Source organism: Lepisosteus oculatus, chromosome 3, assembly GCF_040954835.1.
Source record: "Lepisosteus oculatus isolate fLepOcu1 chromosome 3, fLepOcu1.hap2, whole genome shotgun sequence".
In the NCBI taxonomy this organism is placed as follows: Eukaryota; Metazoa; Chordata; class Actinopteri; order Semionotiformes; family Lepisosteidae; genus Lepisosteus; species Lepisosteus oculatus.
Genome location: NC_090698.1, coordinates 14,881,345 through 14,902,953, shown reverse-complemented (window position 1 = coordinate 14,902,953; position 21,609 = coordinate 14,881,345). Strand labels below are relative to the sequence as shown.

The window sequence follows — 21,609 nt, the reverse complement described above, 5'->3', positions numbered from 1 at the left end:
AGAGTTGCACAGACCTAATCCCCTGAGCTTTGTCACCAGTTGACAGGGTATGATGGAATTGAATGCTGATTTGTAGTCCACAAACAGCATTCTCACATACGAGTTCTTAGTGTCCAGGTGTTCCAAGGCTGTATGCAGAGCCAGGGAGACAGCATCATCCACTGATCTGTTGTTCTGGTAGGCGAACTGCAGGGGGTCCAGGGACTCTGTGATGGAGGAGTTGATGTGTGACAACACCAGCTTCTCCAGGCATTTCATCACCACAGATGTTAATGCTACTGGGCGGTAATCATTCATGCATGTCACTTTTGTCTTTTTGGGGGTTGGAACAATAGTGGTTTTTTTAAAGCAGGTGGGGACCATGGACTGTGACTGGGAGGAGTTAAAGATGTCTGTAAACACTGTGGCCAGCTGGGCTGCACATGTCCTCAGGATGCGAGGTGGTATCCCATCATGCCCTGCAGCCTTACGGATTTTTACCCTGCTCAGAGTCTTCTGCACGTCCTGCTCTGAGAGTTTCAGAACAAACTTGCCCTGCACGCTTGGGGTCTTCTCAGCAGTGCCCGTGTTCAGAGCATCAAAGCGGGCATAGAAGTGGTTCAGCTCGTCAGGCAGGGATGCGTTGTTCGTGTTAATCTCCTGGCTGCAGCCCTTGTAGCCTGTGATTGACTGTAATCCCTGCCACAGCCTCCGGGTGTCAGCGCACTGCATTTCAAGCTGCACTCTGTAGCTCCGTTTGGCGCGTTTTATGGCTTCTTCTAATGCATACCGTGATTTCTTGTACAGCTCTTTGTCCCCCGATTTGAACGCGGTGGATCTATCTTTTATTTTATTGCGAATGTCGTGGTTGAACCACGGTTTCTGATTGGGAAATGACCTAATTTTCATTTCTGGTACACAAACGTCGGTGCAGTATTTAATATAGCTGGTGACCGCGTCCGTATACTCATTTAAATCTGTGTCGGGAGCTCTGAATGCGTGGAGGTGAGTACAGCCTGTGTTCCAAGTGAGAGTCCTAGTCTTCACTGAATATCACCAGGTTGTCAAGGTAGGCTGAGGCATAAGAGGGATGCAGTGTCTAAGCCCTAAGCTTGCACTTAGGGCTTGGTAACAATAGCATCACCTAGTCCACTGGTTTAAAGGTTTAAAGGCTGCACAGTGTGGTTATTTTGCTGCTGTCTTTCCTGTGCTTTCTTAAAGTGCTCCTCCACAGGCAGTTTTGGCTGAGTGAGTCTCTCTTGAAATTTGTTCACATAGTAGAGAATATTAAACAAATTCTCTACTTTCCAAGGCTTCTCGAGCAATTCCATGAATTCCATGGGGATGTTTCCCATAAAGTAACTTGAATGGAGAGAACCCCATTGTGGCACGGAGAACTTTCCTGATAGCAAACATCAGAAGGGGCTTGAGTTGATCCCAGTCCTTTCTCTCATTTTGGGACACCTTCTTCAACATTTGCTTCGGGGTCCAGTTGGAAATGCCCCATCAGGATGCCGATTTCCCAGCCGTCAACGGGGTAAGCATGAGAGCCTTGAGTCTTCAAACCTTTAGGCCTAGTTGGTGAAATAGTTGGGAAAAAATCTTCAGGTTTAGAGTCTATCTGGGTAGCTACTCCCTTTCCTCCCTGTTTTATGACCTACTCATATTACATTTAAAACATTTTTTTGGCTTCTCTGTTAAGATAGTGTGGTCTCTGATTTTCCACCGGAGATTCCTCCATTTCCTCCTTCTCTGAGTTTTTTTTTCTCATTGCCATACCCTGTGAGAGGAATAATTGGTGGAATAGAGGAAAGATTCTCTTGAGGATGAGTGGATGCAGCATTTCCGGGACTACAGCGGATCGAATGATGAAGTTCTGCCCGCGGAGCTGTAGGTTCAGGTGGGGCCTGTGATGGTTCTGGCTCACTGAATTAAGGCCCGTGATGAAAAGTTATTCTCTTGTTTGAAGAGAAGGTTTGCACCTTAGCCATGTTTCTGGGATGAACGGGGAGACCTCATTGTGAGCATTTCATATAGCGGCTTCTATTAATGAGAACAGCTGCCGGCAATAATGCTATAATTCTATTATTACATGCCTAAGCGACTATCAGGGGTGTGTAGTGTTGGGATGAGAAAGATCCCTGCTATTTCAGAACATGCTTTCCCTGTAGTTGCTGTATACAAGGTTTTCATTTCTTAATTTCTTCAATCAATTGTGAGAAGGGTTTTGCAGAACAAGGTCTGCATTTACTTTTTGTATGATGAGAATACAATGTTTTGGTAATGCAGTAGGACCGTGCATTTTGATCTCAGGTGAATCATGAAAATACTGAATCATATTCAGTATTTTCTTCTTTATACCAGACCACCTCATAGTCGTGGCTTTCCCAGTCCATTTCTGTAGTGTTTCTTCCAGTCTGGATACCCGAGGTGTCGAGGGCCTTCTTGGTTCTCTCCTGACACTTGCTGCAATTTGTACATGACAGAACGGCGCCTTTATCACGCTGCATGCAGGGCATTTTCTAATGACATTATTAAAGTAATTGAATTTCTGCTTTAATGAGAAGATCTGAGATTCGCTTCTCGAGCGGAGTTTTCACTCCCTCAGCTTGAAAGGGAAGCAGCATTATTCTTGTGCTTTAGTGCTCTGAGCAGGACCATGCATTGCGTTTCATAGAAAAAAAAATAATGGTGGAAAATTAGATACCCATTTTCAATTCAGTGGCAGCTGGCATGTCTGCTAAAACATTGAGTGTCAGCATTGACTTTTTGTTTTGAAATGTGTTTTTTTATAATAATAAATAGCTCAGAGTCTGTGTTCTGGTTTCTGTAGTAAGATTAGTTTGTATCTTTCTGAAGGAAACCCAGGCATCACAGAATGGGAACCATGATTTGGCTTCTAGTTTACTGAAACATGGACTCTGGGTGGTTGTTGTTGTTGACACAGCAGTGTGAACCAGTGTCCCTTAATCAAACACCTGCTTTTGGCCATGTAATGACAAGGGAGAGAAATGGGCAAACCGGACGAAGTGACTGCTTTAAATCAATAGCTGTTGGGTATTAACAGTTATAAAAGATAGTGGCAGGAATTGAAAAGGGACAAGCTTTATTCACAGCAGCCTCTGCACCATAAAGAGAATCGCATGCTATGACTTCATGTGCTGTATGAGCAACTTTACTGGAGTTCGTGTTGCAGTCACATTTACAGCTCATAAACCACAACCCGAAGGGGTCTTCTCCTTTTGTCAGCTTCCCACAGCAGGGGGCAATAGTGTCCTTGTTATAGCACACATGAGCTGTGCAGTATTCTGTTCGGGTTCTCTGAGGTAGGAGCAGATTTGTCTTTACCAAAGGGCGGTTCTGCACCATATGGCCAGATTAAGCGTGTCTAAAAGAAATATTTCGTCCCATGTGGATAACTCAGAGGGCGTACAGTAATCCTGATTAGCCCTGCCACATGCTGGCTGCCCTCTTGAAATCAGCAATCCGATTCCTGATTGTTGCCTACCTCTGCTTATGAGAACAAATCTGAAGGAGAGGGAGCTCTGCTTTGCCCTGCCCACAAACTGTATAATTATGTAGAATAATATCCAGTATGCACTGCTGGTATCTCTGAAGATGGCTTTGTGTTGCCCAGAATCCCTTGCTTCTCTTCTGCCCTGGATCCTTCCTGAAAGGCGCACCAGAACTCTGTTATTTGATCTCATTAAAAAGATGTAAGGGAAGCTCCCTACACACCACTAAGCTGCTGAACGATGCTTGAGTGAACTGAACATTGGCATGGAGATGTAAAATACATCAGACTTAACAGACGTAATGTTCACAAACAGTGGCTCATTACTCTTCTGATGTACAAAAGTTTGAGTGCCAAGTATTCAGAGTTTTTCAAGGTGTCGACTAAGTCAACTCTATGGATTCCTTCAAAATCAGTAGTAAAACATGACATAAGAGGAATCTATGTGTAAGTGCATTTAAAACTGAGAACCAAGGGCTCTTTTGTAGAGAAAGAGTTGTGGGCGTCTGGGACAAGCTGCCCAGACATGATGTGGAAGCCACAAGCCTGACTTTTTTGAAGAAATGTCTGGATGAGATCTTTGGGACAATTAATTATGAAAAGCAAGATGAGTTTGATGAGCTAAATAGCCTCCTCTTGTCAAGAAAGCTTCTTACAGTCTTGCAGTTTTGCAACACATTTCCCTTCTGGAAAGAAAGAGGACCAATTTATGAACAGTGTCACCCATATACGTCTGCTTAACTAGTTAAATTGTTGGGGGAGTAGCTTATCTTTAATGTTCCTCTCTGTGTTGTCGTCTCTGCACCCACATTCCTCACCTTACACATGGGACAATGTATAGTGTTGTCTTGCAGTATTGGGAAGAGATGGCAAGACCTTGGATTGTATTCTTTCCTCAGAATGCTCGGGATGGCTTCTGGGACGTATTGCACACAAACACACACACGAGGACACCAGTCCTTGGTCCTTTCGAGACACCAGTAAACTTAGCCAGCTTGTCTCTGGGAGGTGGGAAGAAACCAGAGCAGCCAGGGTCAAACCCTCCGGGCCTGGGGGTGTACATGTAAACTTGAATCAAGCCCAGGATCCCATGTGATGGTTTTTTGCCGTCACCGTGCTAGTCAGATTCTTTTTCAATTGCTATAATAAGTCATCACCTGCAGCTGTCTCAGTGAAAGGAAAGCTGGTATATCTAAATGCTTGACATGAAGTTCTAATCTGAAGATTGTAATGTTCCTGCAACAGCCTCTGTAAATGTCCGTTAAATGTCGATTAAACTGCAATTTGATGGACTCTAAAGAGTGAATAGTTATTTTTACTAGTTGTCTGCTATTCCAACTGTTCCTCAATCTTTCCATCTTAAATAATAGGATGGATGAGGGACTCCGCTGGCTTTTATCTGCAAAAAACTAATAAACAAGGAAGGCTGGTGGTAGACTTCGTTTAATCTTATAGTGAACCTTGCCCTGGCAATTTCACAGTTGTCTATTGTTTGCTAAGCTGGTATCCAACTTTGCCAGGTTATAATTTGAAAAGGACTCCATTTCCCTTTCAAACAAAAGGAAGTTATACAGAATGTGTCTCTTTTGATACAGCATCAGATTGACATTGTTTAACTTCTGTGTGCTGCAGATGGCTGATGAAAATTGCTTTCATTCTGTGTTTGTGAGTCAAGAGTCCCTAAGTATCCAGTTCAAGAACGTAGGAGATTCCCCAGGATTTTCTTGATTGCCCGGGGCTAAAAAAAATTGAGTCCTGACTGTAGTTTCCAGTCCTGGCCCCAAGAGGGGCTTTAAAAAGAGAGTAGAGTCCTTTAGACATCAAAACCACATGCGCTTGGGAGCAAAGAACATAAACACTGGAGTTTACAATCATTCTTTAACAGATGTTTCTTGTGCCACTGCTTGGTTCAGAACCCCGATAATTGTTTTTGCAGTACCTCTCAAAATGTTAAATGATGTGAAACTTGAAGACGAGGATTAGCATATGTTTGAGTGTCAGGCTTTGTCGCTTTGGCTATTTAGGATTTTACAGTTACTGAAATATTGTGTAAATGTATAATCAGTACAAATAGAGTTTGAATATAATTGAATAATTAGAGTATAAGAATATATAAAAGGATTTGAGAAGAAGCCATCTGGTTTTGTTGCAAATAGCTTTATGATCTAAGATTACAATGTATCCCTTTCTGTAAGAGTCATACAAAGCTGGCTTCAACCACATGACTAGGGATGATTCCAGACTCCCACTATCCTCTGTGTAAAGACGTGTGTCTTCTGCTTTCTGTTTAAATGGCAATAAGCCTCATTTCCACAGGTTTCCCAAGGTCCTGCTGCTGATCTAAAGAAGATCCCCTGAGTGAGACTGTCAGGAGTTTAAGAGCCTGAATCAAGTTCCCCACATAATTTTCTCTGTTCCAGGCTACAAATGTTCAGTTCACTTCATCTGTCTGAGTGTGTCTTGAGTTCTGAAGACCAGGAATGAATAAGACTGGTTACTGTCCTTTCTGTAGCCTCTTCATCAGCAATATTGTTCTTGTAGCATGATAACCAAAACTGGACACTATATTCTTAGTGAAGAATGCAACTAATGCATAATGCATGTATATTTCTAACATGATCTCCATTATGATGATGTGCATCTTAACAATTATCTAAAGATGTGGTCTCAAGTATTCTGTCTGTCTCCAAAATACATTGAAAAGTAGTTGACTCATAATGAAACACATCAGGAACATTATCACAGGTTTGGATCTTAAAAATTATATTCTATTCCCAGTATTTTGTGTGAATGCTTCACCCAAAATATCCTTTTTACCAGGATAGGAGGATGATGTCACAGAATCTTTAGAGTACCTACTGTAGAAATGCCAGTTGCTATAAATTTTAAAATAGGGTTTTGATAGTGCCTGGTTTGCCTATACATCATGTGGAATTGGTGTTTTCAATTGGTATTGTCTGCAGAAACAAATGATTAAAACAGTTGTCACAGCACTGTGGCAAAAAGTAGAAAATAACTTTAAACTGCAAAGTATTTCCTTAACAGTGCCAAAACCTCGCAAAATATCTCACATTAACTGGTCCAATGTCAATCCTGCTAACAGTCTGTAAGTATGGAGTCACTTACCATGTGTCAAGGTAGTAAAAGAGGAGTGAAGTAGATTATTCATACCATAAATGTATATTTTGACTTGTAGCATTCAAATATTTATAGCATGAAGTATAAACAGCAGGAAGAATTTTTCATAATAGAAATGAAAGCAGTGGTTTGATCATTTAAATATGTAAGGTCTCTCATTGTGTTAGAGGGAGAAAGGAAGCTACATGCAACAGTCTCATAAACACAGGCTGGTTTCAGTGAACCTATTAATATTCTCACCCTGATGTTGACAATTTCATTGTCTGTTTGAAGTGGAGTGAGAGCTGTTTATTGAATAATAAGCTAAGATATCTTTTATATCCTGTTCACATTTTGCAGTTTCCATGATTTCTATTTTATGGCAGCCCGTTTTAATGAATGATGGGAATTTATTAATCTTCTTTTCATTGCAAAACATTCTGTGCAGCTGTATCTCATTTAACTGCTTGTAATTATTAAGGAATTTGCATTTTTATTCAGAAAATGGAAGGCATTGCAAAAACAGCTTGCTTTGAGTATTATTAATTATTTTCCACGCACAAATGGAAAATAATAATAAAAAAACATTTAATTGGGTTTGTGGTTTTGCCTAGCTCATCAAGTGTTTCAATCATTTCGAAAAGTGCAGTTGAAATAAAGAATGTGGCAGACTGGAGTTTTAAATTGCCATTACGTTCCGTCATGAAACAAGCTAAGAAAGCTTGTTTTTAAGCAATATTCAACACAGCCTCATTTTTACGTGACCGTAGCAGAGCAAAAGTTCAAGAAAGTGCTGTAAAATCTGTATTAGATGAAGCAGAGGGAGGTGTGTCTGTCTGGGGGCTCCTCAAATTGATAGACGTATTTGATAGATGTGAGAATTTCAGCAAGGTGCGTTCTCATTGGCTGATTGACCAGACAGTTAGCTTTCCTGGCAGATGTGGTCCCATTGTGGAGGCATGAGCATTGAAGCTCATGTTTGCAAACATTAAAAAAATATCCTGCCCATTCATTGCATTGTAGGTTCATGCTGAACCTTCAACTCTTCCTGGGTAAAAGGGTGTGCACGGGCAAAAAAGCAACAATAATGTAGAGAATTGCCTGTAATATATTTTAAGTAACTGTGTGGAGTGTTTCTCCTGGGATTCCTTATTGCAAATGAATATTTATTTGGTATTCACCACCTAAGCTATTTAACCTCTTTAAAACATAGAGGTGCAGGAAAATGTTGCCGAAACAGTGTCAGTAACCTGTGATATTAATAGAGCGCAGCTCTCCTCAGACACTGGCAACTGGTGAAGTGATTTGTGAACAGGGAGCCCGAGGGCGTGGATGATCCTGAACACAAGGACATTATGCTTGTGTGCTGCACAAAGGACTAAAGAAGTATCAGAGTGGTCCCATTTAATCATGGAAAGATTTATTATTCTGCTGTTGTGAATATGGACAACGTACACGCTTAGGTAGTGCATTGGCCGTTCGAAACTGCGGTGCTCATTTGATCCTGAGATGTTACATTTTTTCTCTTCTGCACAGGCCTGCAGTCTGTAGTGTTAATAGAGTCCGAATGTCAAGGTTAAAGTGTATTCAGTATTTGTGATGGAAAGTTTTCTTTTGCTCAAGCGTCATTCTGCATGGTTTGATTTTACTCTTCACTGCAGAAACTCAGGTCTGTGGTTGAGGGATTCTAGGGAATAAAAAGGTAACTAGTCATATAAAAATCCAAGGTTAATTTCTGCTTGGCCTGTTGCATAGCTGCTGGATTCAGGTTCTCGACAAATTCCTTACACAAAATACAAAATCACATTCCCCTGAAGTGATGAACAGAATTGTAATTGTACTTGTTTCCCAAGATAAAAAAGTGTTAAGGCTTAAGTGTTAAGCACTAAGCCTTAACGTAGTGTCCTGTTCTCCTGTTTTATGTTGGTGAAATGAAATTGGAAAAAGTCTTTTGTTTTGTCCCTGTGCTCATGCAGGGGATTCGGTTAAACTCACAGTGTCACCCCAATTTCTAGTATCAATCAGGAAAGAAATGTATGTTAACGGGTTGTTGAGCACACTTTTGGGTTGAACATGAAATGAAAGTTAAAATGTGAAAGAAAAGCAACAGGTTTAAAAGTGTGCTACCGGTCTGTCCAGGGATAACACATTCTGGTAACTGACTGCCTACAAGTCGGCAGAGCATGTCCCTTCCTACATGTTTCCTACTTGGATAGAGCCAGTACTATACATTTTCACATCCATACTGTTTTTATGATGACTTTGCCAGTAATGGTTTTAGCAAGATTATCAAATACATCCCTGTTGTTTTGACATGACATGGCGTATCTTTTCTAGTCAGGCTAAATCAATCCTTTTCTTTCTCACACCTGGAGAAGGCTCCACAGCCAAACGTTGTGTTATCTTTCTTATTTTTTTCAGCATGGAATAAACCTTGTACTTGTTCCTTTGCAGCCTACGCATGCTGACGCAGCTACCCACCTGAACTACTACAGGCTAAATCAATGCTGATTTAAATAGAATTAATGTGAACAGCAGGTGCTAATGCTGGTTTTGAGAAAACAGTTCAATGAAATAATGTCTAGGTCAGACAAATTCACTCTTTGGTCAAGCATCGATCATTGTAAAAAATAAGAGTTTAAAAACCAAGAAATGCCAAAGGTTAGAGAAAATTAGGGAGGTCAATACTGTTTGTCATCTTTAATTTTAAGGATGTACCTTTAACTTTAACAATATTTCTGTAGACATCATTTTGTAATGTGAGCAATACATTTTAGGACAAACCTTGTGACCTGCCTCAAACAATATGTGATACTGGATAAAATACATGGTTCAGGACTGTCACTTTACGACATCTGTCATCATGGATTTTTATAAATAAAACTGACTACAGGCTCAAAGCCAATATAAAGAATTGGTGTACAGCTATCTAGAAAATTTAAAATTTTCAGTGATTCAGTTTAAATAGATTTCTGTGCCAGACTCTTGATTTTTTTTTCTTAAAACACCCGTTCTTTTTTTTGTTCTTAGAAGTTGAATAAGAAACATGGAGGCTCTTGAGATATGGCTGTCCGATTTATTTTCCACTTGTGTCCCCAAACCCATATTGCATTGCTGAGCTGTGCTTGAAAAAATCCTTATTGGGCCTTTCAAGGTTCTGAATTTTTGACTGAAATACAAAGATAAAGAGAATTCAGTTTACATGAGTAAGTACAGCTGTAAATGAGGTGTTTGGCCCATTGTACCAGTTTGAATGCCAGCAGTTTATTGATCTGAGGGTTTAATCCAGCTATTTCTTGGTAATTCCTAGGGAACTGACTTTAACTGGCTTGGAAGCTCGTTCCTGACTCCAATCACTCTCTGTGTAAAAGAACGTGTCTCCAGTTCTTGGTCTCAAATGTGCTTCTGCATTATAGCATTGATCTGGTGTTCTAGTTTGGCTGCTGAGCATAATGTTATGGGTTGGCTTTGTCAATAACTATTTTGTGTCCAGTATACCATTTAGAGAATTGTTATCGTTATTCCATTTTAGAACTGCTTCTCTTGATCTCCTGATTAAGTCATACACTTGTCTGACCTGCTTTTGTTCATTGGTTTACTGCATTGTCTAAATGAGGACTACTGCAAATTCATGTTAGCACCAGAAGAACCACAGGTTCCTTCTTTTAATTCTGCCACATCTGTAAAATTATAATGTACCATCTTGTTTTATACTGCACATTACATATATGTTACACAGAAATATATCAGCACAACCATCACCATTCCAATTTCAGCAGCTTAGCTTCCAACCATTATGTTTGGGGTTTTGTAACTTTTTTTTGTAATTTTTTCAAAAACAAAACATAAAAATATTTTTTGTGCACAGAAGCCTTGATAAAATAGAACCCATTTTTGTATAGAACCCTGGTTAAAAAAATGAAATGGCAGAGTTACGGCACACACAGCAGTTTTAAGAGAAGCGGTTGTTTTCAGTAGCAGCTTACAGTGTCCTCGCTTACTGTAGAATTTAAGGACTCTGGGGCTCAGACTTGGAGAAAGAGCAGGGAGCTCGATCTGAGTTTGTGGCGCCTGTAACAGTGGCTTGCAGAGGGATTAGCATGATGTGGCCGTGTCTGTGCTGGCCTGTTTGTGGAAGTGGGCTTTCCACACGCCAGAAGTGTAGCTGAAGAGTGCCTGCCAAAACAAATACATCAAATACTGTAACATCGTAGTACTGTAATTTGAAATTCAGATATTTTGAAAAAATGTACATCAAGTAGATGATGCAGTGCAACACAAGAGTAAGAATATGTGTGGTTGACCTACGTTTTCTTTAAACTTTATTCTTAATACGTTTTCAAGAAAACAGCTTATGTCTAATTACTGTATATTCTGATATCAGTAACGTGGCAGTTTTCTCAGAAGACTACTGTATGTTTTTCCCCTTCATTAATGATCTTTCCTGCCAACTTAACCTCATACTGTCACAGTGTTTTCTCCTGTGTGAATGCCGGAGTGAAAATGCAAAACATTAATGTTCCTTTTAAAACGCTGCAGACAGTTTTGAACATACAGTATTAATGCCACACATTAGGAATGTGCATCACAATGTCATTGGCACAGAAAATGTAGACGTTTAATCAGCACTTTGTCATGTGTCACGTTGTAATGAAGTCTTCTGATTTCTTGTTGAATCAGTGCACAGCCATGTTCCTGTCAGCTATACCTTATTTCTTCCTCCGTGCTTTACAGTTTGCACAGTTTGCTTTTGCCTTTACAAGTGACTGTAGTTTAGATCCGCAATATGTAAGTGATGGCTACTCAAGACATTTAGCATCAAGATTTTAAAATGCGCTTGTTGTGCTCTGACGAAAGTCACTTGCAATATCTAATTATACTGACATTCGGTGTGAAGCATGGTTCAGTAAAGCAATATGCAATAAAAAGCCGAAGTGCCCTGGACACATTAAAGCAAGTGTCTCTTCTGAAAGATGCCTTTCGTTTGGATCTCGGGTCATATATGCAACTGCTAGCCTCAGGCAGCCTACTGTCTATGCCAGTTAGGTGTATGCAAGTCTTCCATCCAAGATGGGTTCCCTCTCTTCTCTCTCTTATGTTTGCTCGCACCGCTTTTTGCTGCAGATGGACCAAATCAACAGTGATTTGTTAATATTGTGTTCTGTGCTGGCATTTGTTAACACATCCAAGTATGATTTTGTTTTCTTTCTATATTATGAAATATAGAAGGAGGTGAAACACATTGTCTGGGATCCTCCGGAGTAGTTGAGACTTGTATAAGCTGGTCATCTACTCAGATCTCAAAACGCAGGCTTGCTTGGCACTCAGAGGTCTCCTTAACATTGAAAGAACTTTTGAAATGTAGAATAATCGGCCTTTGTTTCTGATCAGTTTTTTCAAATGTTTCTCCTTCTGTAGTCAATGTTAAAAAACAGTTTTTGTGACTTGATTTACTAGGTCTACTAATTTTATTTGATTGTCTGAAAAAAAGTCTATTAATATATACTGTATTCCCATTTGTAAGAGGGTTTTCTGATTTAGTTTCCCACATGAGATTCATCTTATTTTCAGTCAAGAGTAATTAGGAAATAAACATCCTTTTCATCTTCCCACACTTGCCTAGCCTGCCGCTGTAGCTTGTTCTGTCCCCTGTTCTGGGAGCTGGTTTGCAGTACTGTGCCATGAAACTCAGATGAATGGAGAGGAGTTAAACAAGGATGAAAAGATCTTGCACAAGATCTTGCGCCTCTTGGGAATGTGGAAGTCCACAGCAGAGTGGTTCCTATAGTCTTCCAGATTTTTCAGAGACTTTTAAAGGAGTTTTTTTCTGTCTTAACATTGCAAAACATGTTGAATAAATAGACACATGTTTGGAGGATTGTGTGAATTTTACTGTCATGACAGCACAACATTAGAAACTTTCTGTCAGTTTATCTTATGTGATCGACAGAACACGGAAAACCAGATTAACTGAGATGGTTCTTATCTTCGTATTTCTCCTCACATAGTTGGAATGTGAGGAGAAGGAGGCTGATGTACAACAGTAAGATCCCTTACATCCATGTTCTTTAATAGACTGCTTAAAACCCAATGCAATTTTCATTATGAAATCTGGAATTTGCTGTGTTTCCCAATAAAGAGGTATTTAAGGTGCTTTAATTTGAGCTTCTCTTCAAATGTGGTCAATGTACAGATTTGCCTTGAGCTTAACAGAAGTGAAGGTGACATTCCTTGGGCACTGCCAGGTGTTTGGAGGAGAAAACCTCCTTTTCTGAGTCATTGGCTGTTAGTGCATGAGATGGATGACAGTGATGAGTTTACAGCTGCAGCTTCAAACAGGTAACTGGGCCGGCAGGCAGCAAACTGTTCTTTCACCTGTTTCCATAGAAACCAGCAGATCCTCAGCTCCCAGTCATATTCAAACATTTCTCCTGACTGCTTCGCATAATGTTGAAACTAGCACGTCAGGGACAATTTACAATATATGTCTTGAAGGGGGAAAGAAAAAAAATAGTGTTCTTTATGATTAGTAATACAATTTCCGTTCTTTAAGCAATAGGCAATGAATGGTGCCAAGACCGAGTAATTCATCATTTGTTACCACATCTAACGCACATTTTGATGTGTAAAAGATTAAGGTGAATCACTTTGCAAGCGATACATCTGTTGCTCTGGCATTGCATTAAAGAGTCTGTCTTACAATATTGACGTCTGCTGCGTTTCTTATATATGCCAATACACTGTATGTTAATATAAATCAGTTTTGAAAATGTTTTAAGATAAAATAAGATCACTTTATTAGCCATATACAATTTCTTGCATTAGGAATTCGTCTTTTAGCATACCCCAGCTTGCTCTCCATGCTCCATACAGACAGGGAGAGAAGCTTGGGGTCAGAGCGCAGGATCAGCCATTGTACAGCGCCCCTGGAGAAGTTGGGGTTAAGGGCCTTGCTCAGGGGCCCAACGGAGTAGGATTCCTCTGCTGGCCGTGGGATTTGAACCAGAAACCTTCCAGCCACAGGTGCAGATCCTTAGCCACAGTGCCCATTTTGAATGATGTCATTATGACTAAAGACATTGAGTAATTCTAGCTTTTAAAATAAATTTTTAGGGATATAACAGGGAAAAAAGAACATTTCAGCTGTTTTTTGCTGCTTCTTTTCCAGACTTGAAAATCCCCAATTAATGCTTAACCAGTAAACTAGAAAACACCCATGGAAAAAGTTATCAAAAATAAGATTTATTTTTTATTTGAATTTTTTGGAAAGAGTTGAATATGTAAGCACATTTTTAAATTATGCAGAAAATATTTTTGGTTTCATTTTTTTTGCTTCAGTTCATCAGCCACTTATCTCTCTCTTGAGGCCACTTTAGAGCACTGAGAAGAGAACAGACTGGATTGGACTGGATTTCATTAACTGCAGATGAGCTTCTCTTTTTAATTTACCCTGTATTTGAACCTTGCAATCTCTTGATATATTTTTTTAAATGAGATGCGTTGTTAAAGGATTTTCTTCAATATGTGTTCCAGGGGTTAATCCGGTAAAATGTCTCTATCCAGAGATCTGGATAATGGCGGCCTTCAGCAAGACCTAGATCCCAGTCCCTGCTGTGTCAGTTAGTGGCTATGTTCAGGAGCTCTTAGAGACAGCTCTTTAAATTGTTTTTAAAGTGAGCCAGTGGTGTTGGTTGCAAAATAGTCTACTTTGAGCTCATAATGCGGCACACAGTCACCTGACTAGGTAATGTAGTCAAGACTGGACACAAGTAAAAACAGGCTGTTACTAGACAAGACACAAGGCATCTTTTATCCACTTTCTATTTCTCCCCTGCTTGTGTCAGGCTTGCTTTCCGAAACAAGTCTGACTGTTGACTGCTGTGTCCCTTAAATGAATGAGAGATGTAGCAACAGATCCGGAACAACAGTGGATAGCCATTAATCAAGATAGCAAAGTGCCTGACCCATCACCCATCAGCAGTATCAGCACCAAAGGATCACAGCCCGCCTCCAGGATGGCCATTGTGAGTTCAGAGGTCACATGGTCATCTACACGGATGAGGTGTTAGAGCCTGGCGCAGGTGCGTGGGGAAGAGTTGTGGAGATCCATGGTGTAGAGAGCCTCCTGATGGAAGGGCTGACCTGTTCTTATGCCATTTGACCTATTCTGGTACTGTCTGATCTGCCCTGGTACTGTCTGACCCGTTACGGTACCATCTGATCTGCTCTGATAACATCTTGTCTGTTCTGGGACCATCTGAGTTGTTCTCCTGCAGAGCTCTAGGATGGTATTTGTGTGTCAGAAGGAGATTTTGTTATTGACAGCAGACCTGGGACAAACTGCGATTGTGTTCTCTGTCACAGAGTTTTGTTGTTGTAATTGTGCTAAAGGATTTTTTAAAGGATTTAAAAAATCAAAAGAAAGCATTTTCTTCTGTATCAGTAAAACTGAAATACAGCATGAATTTGTAGTGAGGTTTAGCATGCCTTTTGGCTTTTCCTGTAGATCAGTACATAAACTCTTCTAGGGTGGTACCAAAAATATGTTTTTTTGACAGTTCCTTTGTGTAGCAGGTGACAGTCAGAAACGTAATGTCATTTTCTTGTGACTTGAGAAAAACCTGTCAGCTTTATCTGCACAGCTAGGAGACTATTGTAAAAAACAATAAAAGTGAGAAATGGTTCTGATTGTAACCTCTTTTCCCCTGCTCCCAGTGCCTTCAGAAGTGCCTTTAGCGAGCTGAGCTTTGTTTCAGACACAATTGACTGCAGATACTGATCGCTGTCAGAACCACTAAAGAGCGAATTATAGTGATCTCCTGCTCCATGAGTGACCTGCGTTATCTTTCTGTTTAAATGTCAAGCATTCCCAAAGATCACAGAAGGAGGAGAATGAGATAGCTCTGAAGAAACTGACACTAGACTAGCGCTGTGAATGGTACACTTTGAAAGAAGTGGTCCTGTGGTGCTTGCCCTGCAAAGAGAATACCAGAGCTGAGCTTATTTCTACATTAGGGATGCATGGCCTTCTGATATGACTCCAAAATGTATTCTGTTTTTTTAAAGGGAAGCTATTAAAATCTCTCTGAGAAGCAGCCTGAATGGTCAGGAGATGCCTCAGTAGAGCCTTTCTCAGGTTCTTTTCCTGATTCATCTAGTTAGCATTTGTGAAGGTGCTAACTTACGCAGTTGGGTCGATATTGTTTCACATTTATCAAACACTGACCTGTCCTCAGCTATCCTAGTGCCAGAGAGCAATGGAACAAAGTCCTTTCATAATCCCCTGTTGTAACTTGATTATTAATGCTGTGAATATGAATAATGAATATTAATGATGGCACTCTAAGACTATTGACATTCTGTAGCCAGTATTATGCATGTGATGTGCTTATGCATATTAGTATGTGAAAAGCAAAGAGTACATAAGGAGTAATGAAATCTGGAATGTTGTGATTTGGCTTTAAAAGTAGCTTTAAAAGCATTTTATTTCACACGTTTATGATCTTTTGAATTAATGTCATGCAATAGACCGAGGAAAAGAAAGTGATTCACTTTCTGTATTCAGCACCCAGGTCATGCTTTTCCTCTTTGCCTTGTGTGCATTTAATTTTCTGCAAGTTCAGGAAAGGTGATACTGCCAAAGCTGTAGAATCAGTGAAATCCTTATCAGGTTCTTTTAATGTTTAAATTATCTAATGAAGGTAATTAGGGCTTTTTTTTCCTGGGGGTTCCCTGTTCCCCTTCGGTTCAGACCTGTCACCCGGACATCGCTGGTTCATGCACTTGGTCATTGGGGCCAGCATGTCCCCAGCAGCCTTGAGTCAGATGGGTTTTCCTTGACTTGCTGGACTACTAGGCTTCTACTCTCCACTGGTCTGGTCTCCCTCTAGGGGCTGTGGGGACACACGGGCTGTCTAACTCGAACGTCCTGGACAGGTGGCGGCGCTGCAGGGAGCACCACAGTTGTGCCTACAAAAAAAGAAACACCTAGTGACGTCCTTTTAAAGACTGGAGAAAAAGGCTTCTCACCCTAAACCTGTCCGCATGCTGCCTTCTGTCCACACAGCCATAGCTCTGAGCACATGAGCCTGATCATGTCAGACTTCATGCTCTGTGTATCTCCAAGTGTTTCCAACAGCAGAAATCGTAAGGCTTAGAAAGAGACAGGTGCTCAGCAGCATTTAAAAAAGAACAGAATCTGCCTTGAAATGTAATGTTTTGAATCACTTGTATCACTGGAATGGCAATGGGATTGTTTTATAGTTTTTTGCCATTATACCTATGACAATCTGGCTTTGATCTGCAACACGCTGCATTAATTGTTATCTCATTACAACATCATCTTTGCATTTTATTGGATAAACACATGGCTTCATGTGTAAAATGTTGTCAAGTGTTCAAGTGTTGGTGATGCTCTTGGGTCATTAAACTATCTCAAAATGCATTTGCTGCTCCTATTAAAATGCCTGTTAAAGACCATCTGTTATGTTGCTGTAGGATTGTCCTGGACCTGAGCTGCCTTTATTGGCTCCAAATCAAAGGTTGCACAAATATTAGGGTTGCTGGCTTACCACAGAATACCTGGATGTAAAATCGATGATTACTCATTTGCTGAAATGCCATTGTTACCTACAGTAAATATCACAAAGCAGAATTAAATAAAAAACAATCTTGAATTATGCTGCATCGTTATTATTTTTTTTTTGCAGTTACATATATTAGGTAAATTACTCTTGGCTTCTGCTAATATATATGTCACCCTAATTTGAACAGACTTTTTATCCCAGAAATAAATAATACAGATCAGCTGTTCATGCAGTTTGAGCAGTGGGAGCCTTTGTCAGCTAAAAATGAACAAAACAAATTATTTAGTCAGGCTCGGTTTATGCATTCATTTATTTCAGCTTATGAGCAACCTGAAAAATCTGCAGTTTCTCAAGGTGTTCAGTTAATCTGGAACCAGCAGGCTTCTGCAGGAAATACTAAGAGTAACACCTTGCCTCAAGAGAGATGTTGAGGAACTGGGTTTTGTTTAGAATAACTCCAATTTTTTAATATCCAGATGATTTTTTGGGGATGATATGCCCACCTCTTGTATGTTGTAATATGAAATAGTTCTTATGGAACTGAATGGATGGCCTAGAAAATATAGCTTTCTCAGAACTTTGAGAACCCCAGTGAAACACATGTAGCACTTTTGTGTAGGGCATTATGAGCAGTAATACTGGAACTTTGTTGATTAAGCACAGAGCTCATGAGAAACCATTTGATTCAAACAATATGTCCTGCAATAATATCTTCCTACCCACTGGCTCTGTGCATGTTTGCCTACAGTGTATGAAATTGTATATCTTTAATATCATATATCTTGGCTATGAAACCTTTTACTCTTATGAAGCATGTTTAAACTGCCATATTTATTGCCAAAGGAAAAAAATGATACATTTTGATATATTACTAAAATATTTAGAAATACAGTACATCTCCTGAAATTATAATGCTGGGCAATAATTTACAACTCCACACAATATACAAATAACACAGCGCCCAATCCATGAACATGACCTTTCAACTCTCCCCACCACATACTGTAGTCAGGAGCAGGAAGTCACTGGAATCACAGTACGTTGTTAGATCATGTAGTAAGGAAATTACTAAACGAAGGTGGTTTTAAAGGATTTAAAGTTAAGAAAAGAATCACTAGCTGTATATTGATCAAGCATGAGTAGAGATTAGCACTGACAGGATGGTCTTGTTGACTGGGCTGTTAAGGACTGGGTAAAAAAGCTTTGTATGAGGAGAGAGCAGTTATGAGGTCAGCACACACAGCTGTGTATGAATACAGATACATCTCTGTATGATTTTTTGCCTGAGCCTGGGAACAGTATGAATGCACTACTGGGTAGACCTCTGCGTCCTGTTATGTCATATCATGTTGCTCTCCTGCCAGGTCAGGCTCGGTCCGCTCGCCGAAGGAGGCCCGGGCAGCTGATTCCCGTGCCCCAGCCAGCTGCGCGCTGGGAGGCCTTGCGGCGGACAGCTGTCGCCCCAGGGAGGACGAGCTGGTGGGCCTGGAAGCCCTGCCCTTCCGCCTGATGTTGCAAGACTGCACCTCGGTGAAGACCTTGCTGCTGAGACTCAAGAGGACCCTGCAGGAGGTAGGGGGGTTTGGCCTGTGTCTCTGAGCCAGGCATGGTTTTTCAGTAATAGCTTGAGGGAGTGAACCTTCTTTCTGTACAGTCAAGTCCTTTTATGACTTAAACAAAGAACTCTATCACCAGAGAGGCCCTGTGTAATGAAAGCAAACAATTCAATTTTACTATCATGGTGATTTCCTGTGGCATTTCTGCCCCAGAATCAGTCCAAAGAAGAGCAACCAAGTATATATCCAGGCTTGGAGAAATGTCCTTCTCTCACAAGCTGGAATAATTAAATCTTTTTAGCCTTGAGCTACAAAGACTATGAGTGGACATGAACCAAGTATTCAAAGTACTCAAGGGCATTGATGAAAGTCTACCCAGTGGACTTCTTCACTATCAGAAATGAAATACAAACCTTAAGTGGAAAATGTAGAGAAGTGCATTTAGAACAGAAACCAGGAGGCAGTTTTTAAACAGAAGGTTATGGGAGTATGGAAGAAACTATCCAGCCATGGTTCTGAAATGGGCTTCTTTCAAGGCTGCACAAGGACACATCACAATTCACCTTAAATCTGACGGTCATATAACAGTGATAATGATCTCAGTGATTAACCGATCAGCATCATGTGCGTACAATAATAAGAGAACAAGGATTAAGAATAGTAACATCAGCAGCATGCTGCATTACATATTAATATTGTACACATCAAAACAAATAAAATGTCCCCTGTTCTTTGGTTCTCTGTTAAGATAGTTGACAGCTGATATGTATGTGACATTGACAAGCAGACAGCTACTGCCAACAGAATACTTGCTTGTCTAAATAAAAACTTCACTTCAAATCAGAATCCGTGAGAGTTAAAACTAGATTATATAGCATACATTGCACACTCATTACCATAGGGATGTGAATGCAAATGTTTGCACATATACCAAGTATACCGTTTGCATGTATGCCAAGAGTCATGTTAATTTAACATCCTAGCCGTGACAAAAGGATAGCTTCCACAGAGGTTATTGCCTAACCTTACCTGTGCAGAAGTGTTCATGAGAATGGTAATGGATGTCCAAACTATGATATAACATGACATGTGGAGTTGTCCTGGCATCTTCCGCCAATGGGTTTAAGCTGAGCCCATGAATACTGTGCTCATCACCTTAGCACATCTTAAACTAGCTTGCTGTTGACTGACGTCGCCTTGTTTCCTGTGTGCTTTCGTAATCTGTAGTTTAGTATGCAGGATATCAGGCTTCAGGTTCTGTTTTTCTGATATAATTTGACCATTGCATGGGGAATCTCAGTGGCACACAGGGTATGTTTGTCATTCTGAAATGTTTAAATTTTCCAGCTCAGAATCAAAATATTTGCTACTACTGTGATTTAAATTGAGAATTATATCATCGGCATTCACTTACCAAAATAGAATAGGGGTGACTGGTGCACTCCCGCAGTGATTTCCACTGTGTGAAGATTACAATGTCTCAGCAAATGGTGCTCTTTATTAATATGATAACCTTTAGAAAAACGCCAGCAGTAAATGTTCTATAGCATTCCAGTTTAATTCTCCATGGTAAGTCAATAATAAAGACCTCTCTTTTTAAAAATTAGGTGCCTGTGCAAAGTCAGGTTATCTTTGAAGAATAAAACCCATTCTTATTGAATTCATTTACTCTACCTTCTTTTCTGTTTTTTTTTTAAATGAACTTCTTCCAATTACATTGTTATGCATATCTATAACATTGAAAGCTTTTTATCTGGTGGATTATCATTTGATTACCTAGCTACTCGTGTTGTAGCATCACTTGTATATAGCTTGCTAGAGCAGCTGACAGTGTAACGCAGAGATTAGCTTGTTTTATAGAACATTCAATTTTTTTTTCACTCAAAGCGGCGATGATTTTCCAGTTATCTTCATTTCCATATTGGATGGATGTAATCCTTTTTAATGGCTGTGGGTTACACTAAAACATTGCTTCGTTTCCTGTACCTGGAGGGTGAAACAAATGGCCTCTAATCCGATTTTGCAAAAATAAAAGTTGAAAACATCTGAAAAAAAAACCCCAGAGTGAATCCAATACCAGACATAAACCAAGGCAAATAAGAAGGCTACTTATTCCTGTCGGGGGCTTGTGGGGGGATCATGCGTTGGATGGGATGTCACTCCAGTGTGGGGGCACACAGCCACACACAGGCACTCTGGGACAATTGTAATGACTCCAATTAACCTCACCAGCATGTCGTGGGATGGTGAGAGGAAACTGGAGCACCTAGAGAAAACAAGAAGCTACCCCAGCACAGAAGGAGGGACTCAATAACAGCCCTGTGGCTGTGAGCCTGCAGCACTAACCTCTGTGCTGTCTCTTTGGCCATTTAAAATGGATATCGGAGTGGAATAGCTGAAATGTACTGTTGCAGATTTAGCGTTGAAAGTGTTTTGTAGTGAGTGAATTTTATAGTTTTCTTGAAAGGTACACAAAAGGAACTAGTTTAAATTAGCATGAACAGAAGCTGCAAAATATTTTAAAGAAGCACAAAAACATCTGAAAAATATACTCTCGAGCAGATAGCACCGCCATCGGAGCTGGCAGCTATTTGGTCTGTTGAAACTGTAGACCAATTCACTGTTTAATGCAGTGAAATAAAACCAATTAAAATAAAAAGGTGCGCGACATTGGCCCGAATGCTGTAGTCAGTTTTGGGCTTTGTCGGTGGTGGGGAATTAGGAGCTGGTGTAAAGCAGAGGCCGTGCCAGCTGTAGGAATTTTCACACTGATCCCATCAAAAAGAAGCATAGATGAACGACAGCATTTGCTGGATGACTTTACTTCAAAGAGATTGGATATCTTAGCCATGTTTAG

The 21,609-nt window shown here is 40.3% G+C and overlaps 1 protein-coding gene across 7 annotated transcripts in view; it reads left to right on the top strand.

Annotated features, from left to right (window-relative positions):
* Positions 1-21,609, top strand: part of ccser1 (coiled-coil serine-rich protein 1) — a 266,374-nt gene that overhangs the window by 55,192 nt on the left and 189,573 nt on the right. For all 7 annotated transcript variants that reach the window (XM_015340413.2, XM_015340415.2, XM_015340417.2 and 4 more), the window contains one exon: positions 18,561-18,768. In XM_015340413.2, the coding sequence (XP_015195899.2) occupies positions 18,561-18,768 (208 nt within the window). The remainder of the gene's footprint in view (positions 1-18,560; positions 18,769-21,609) is intronic.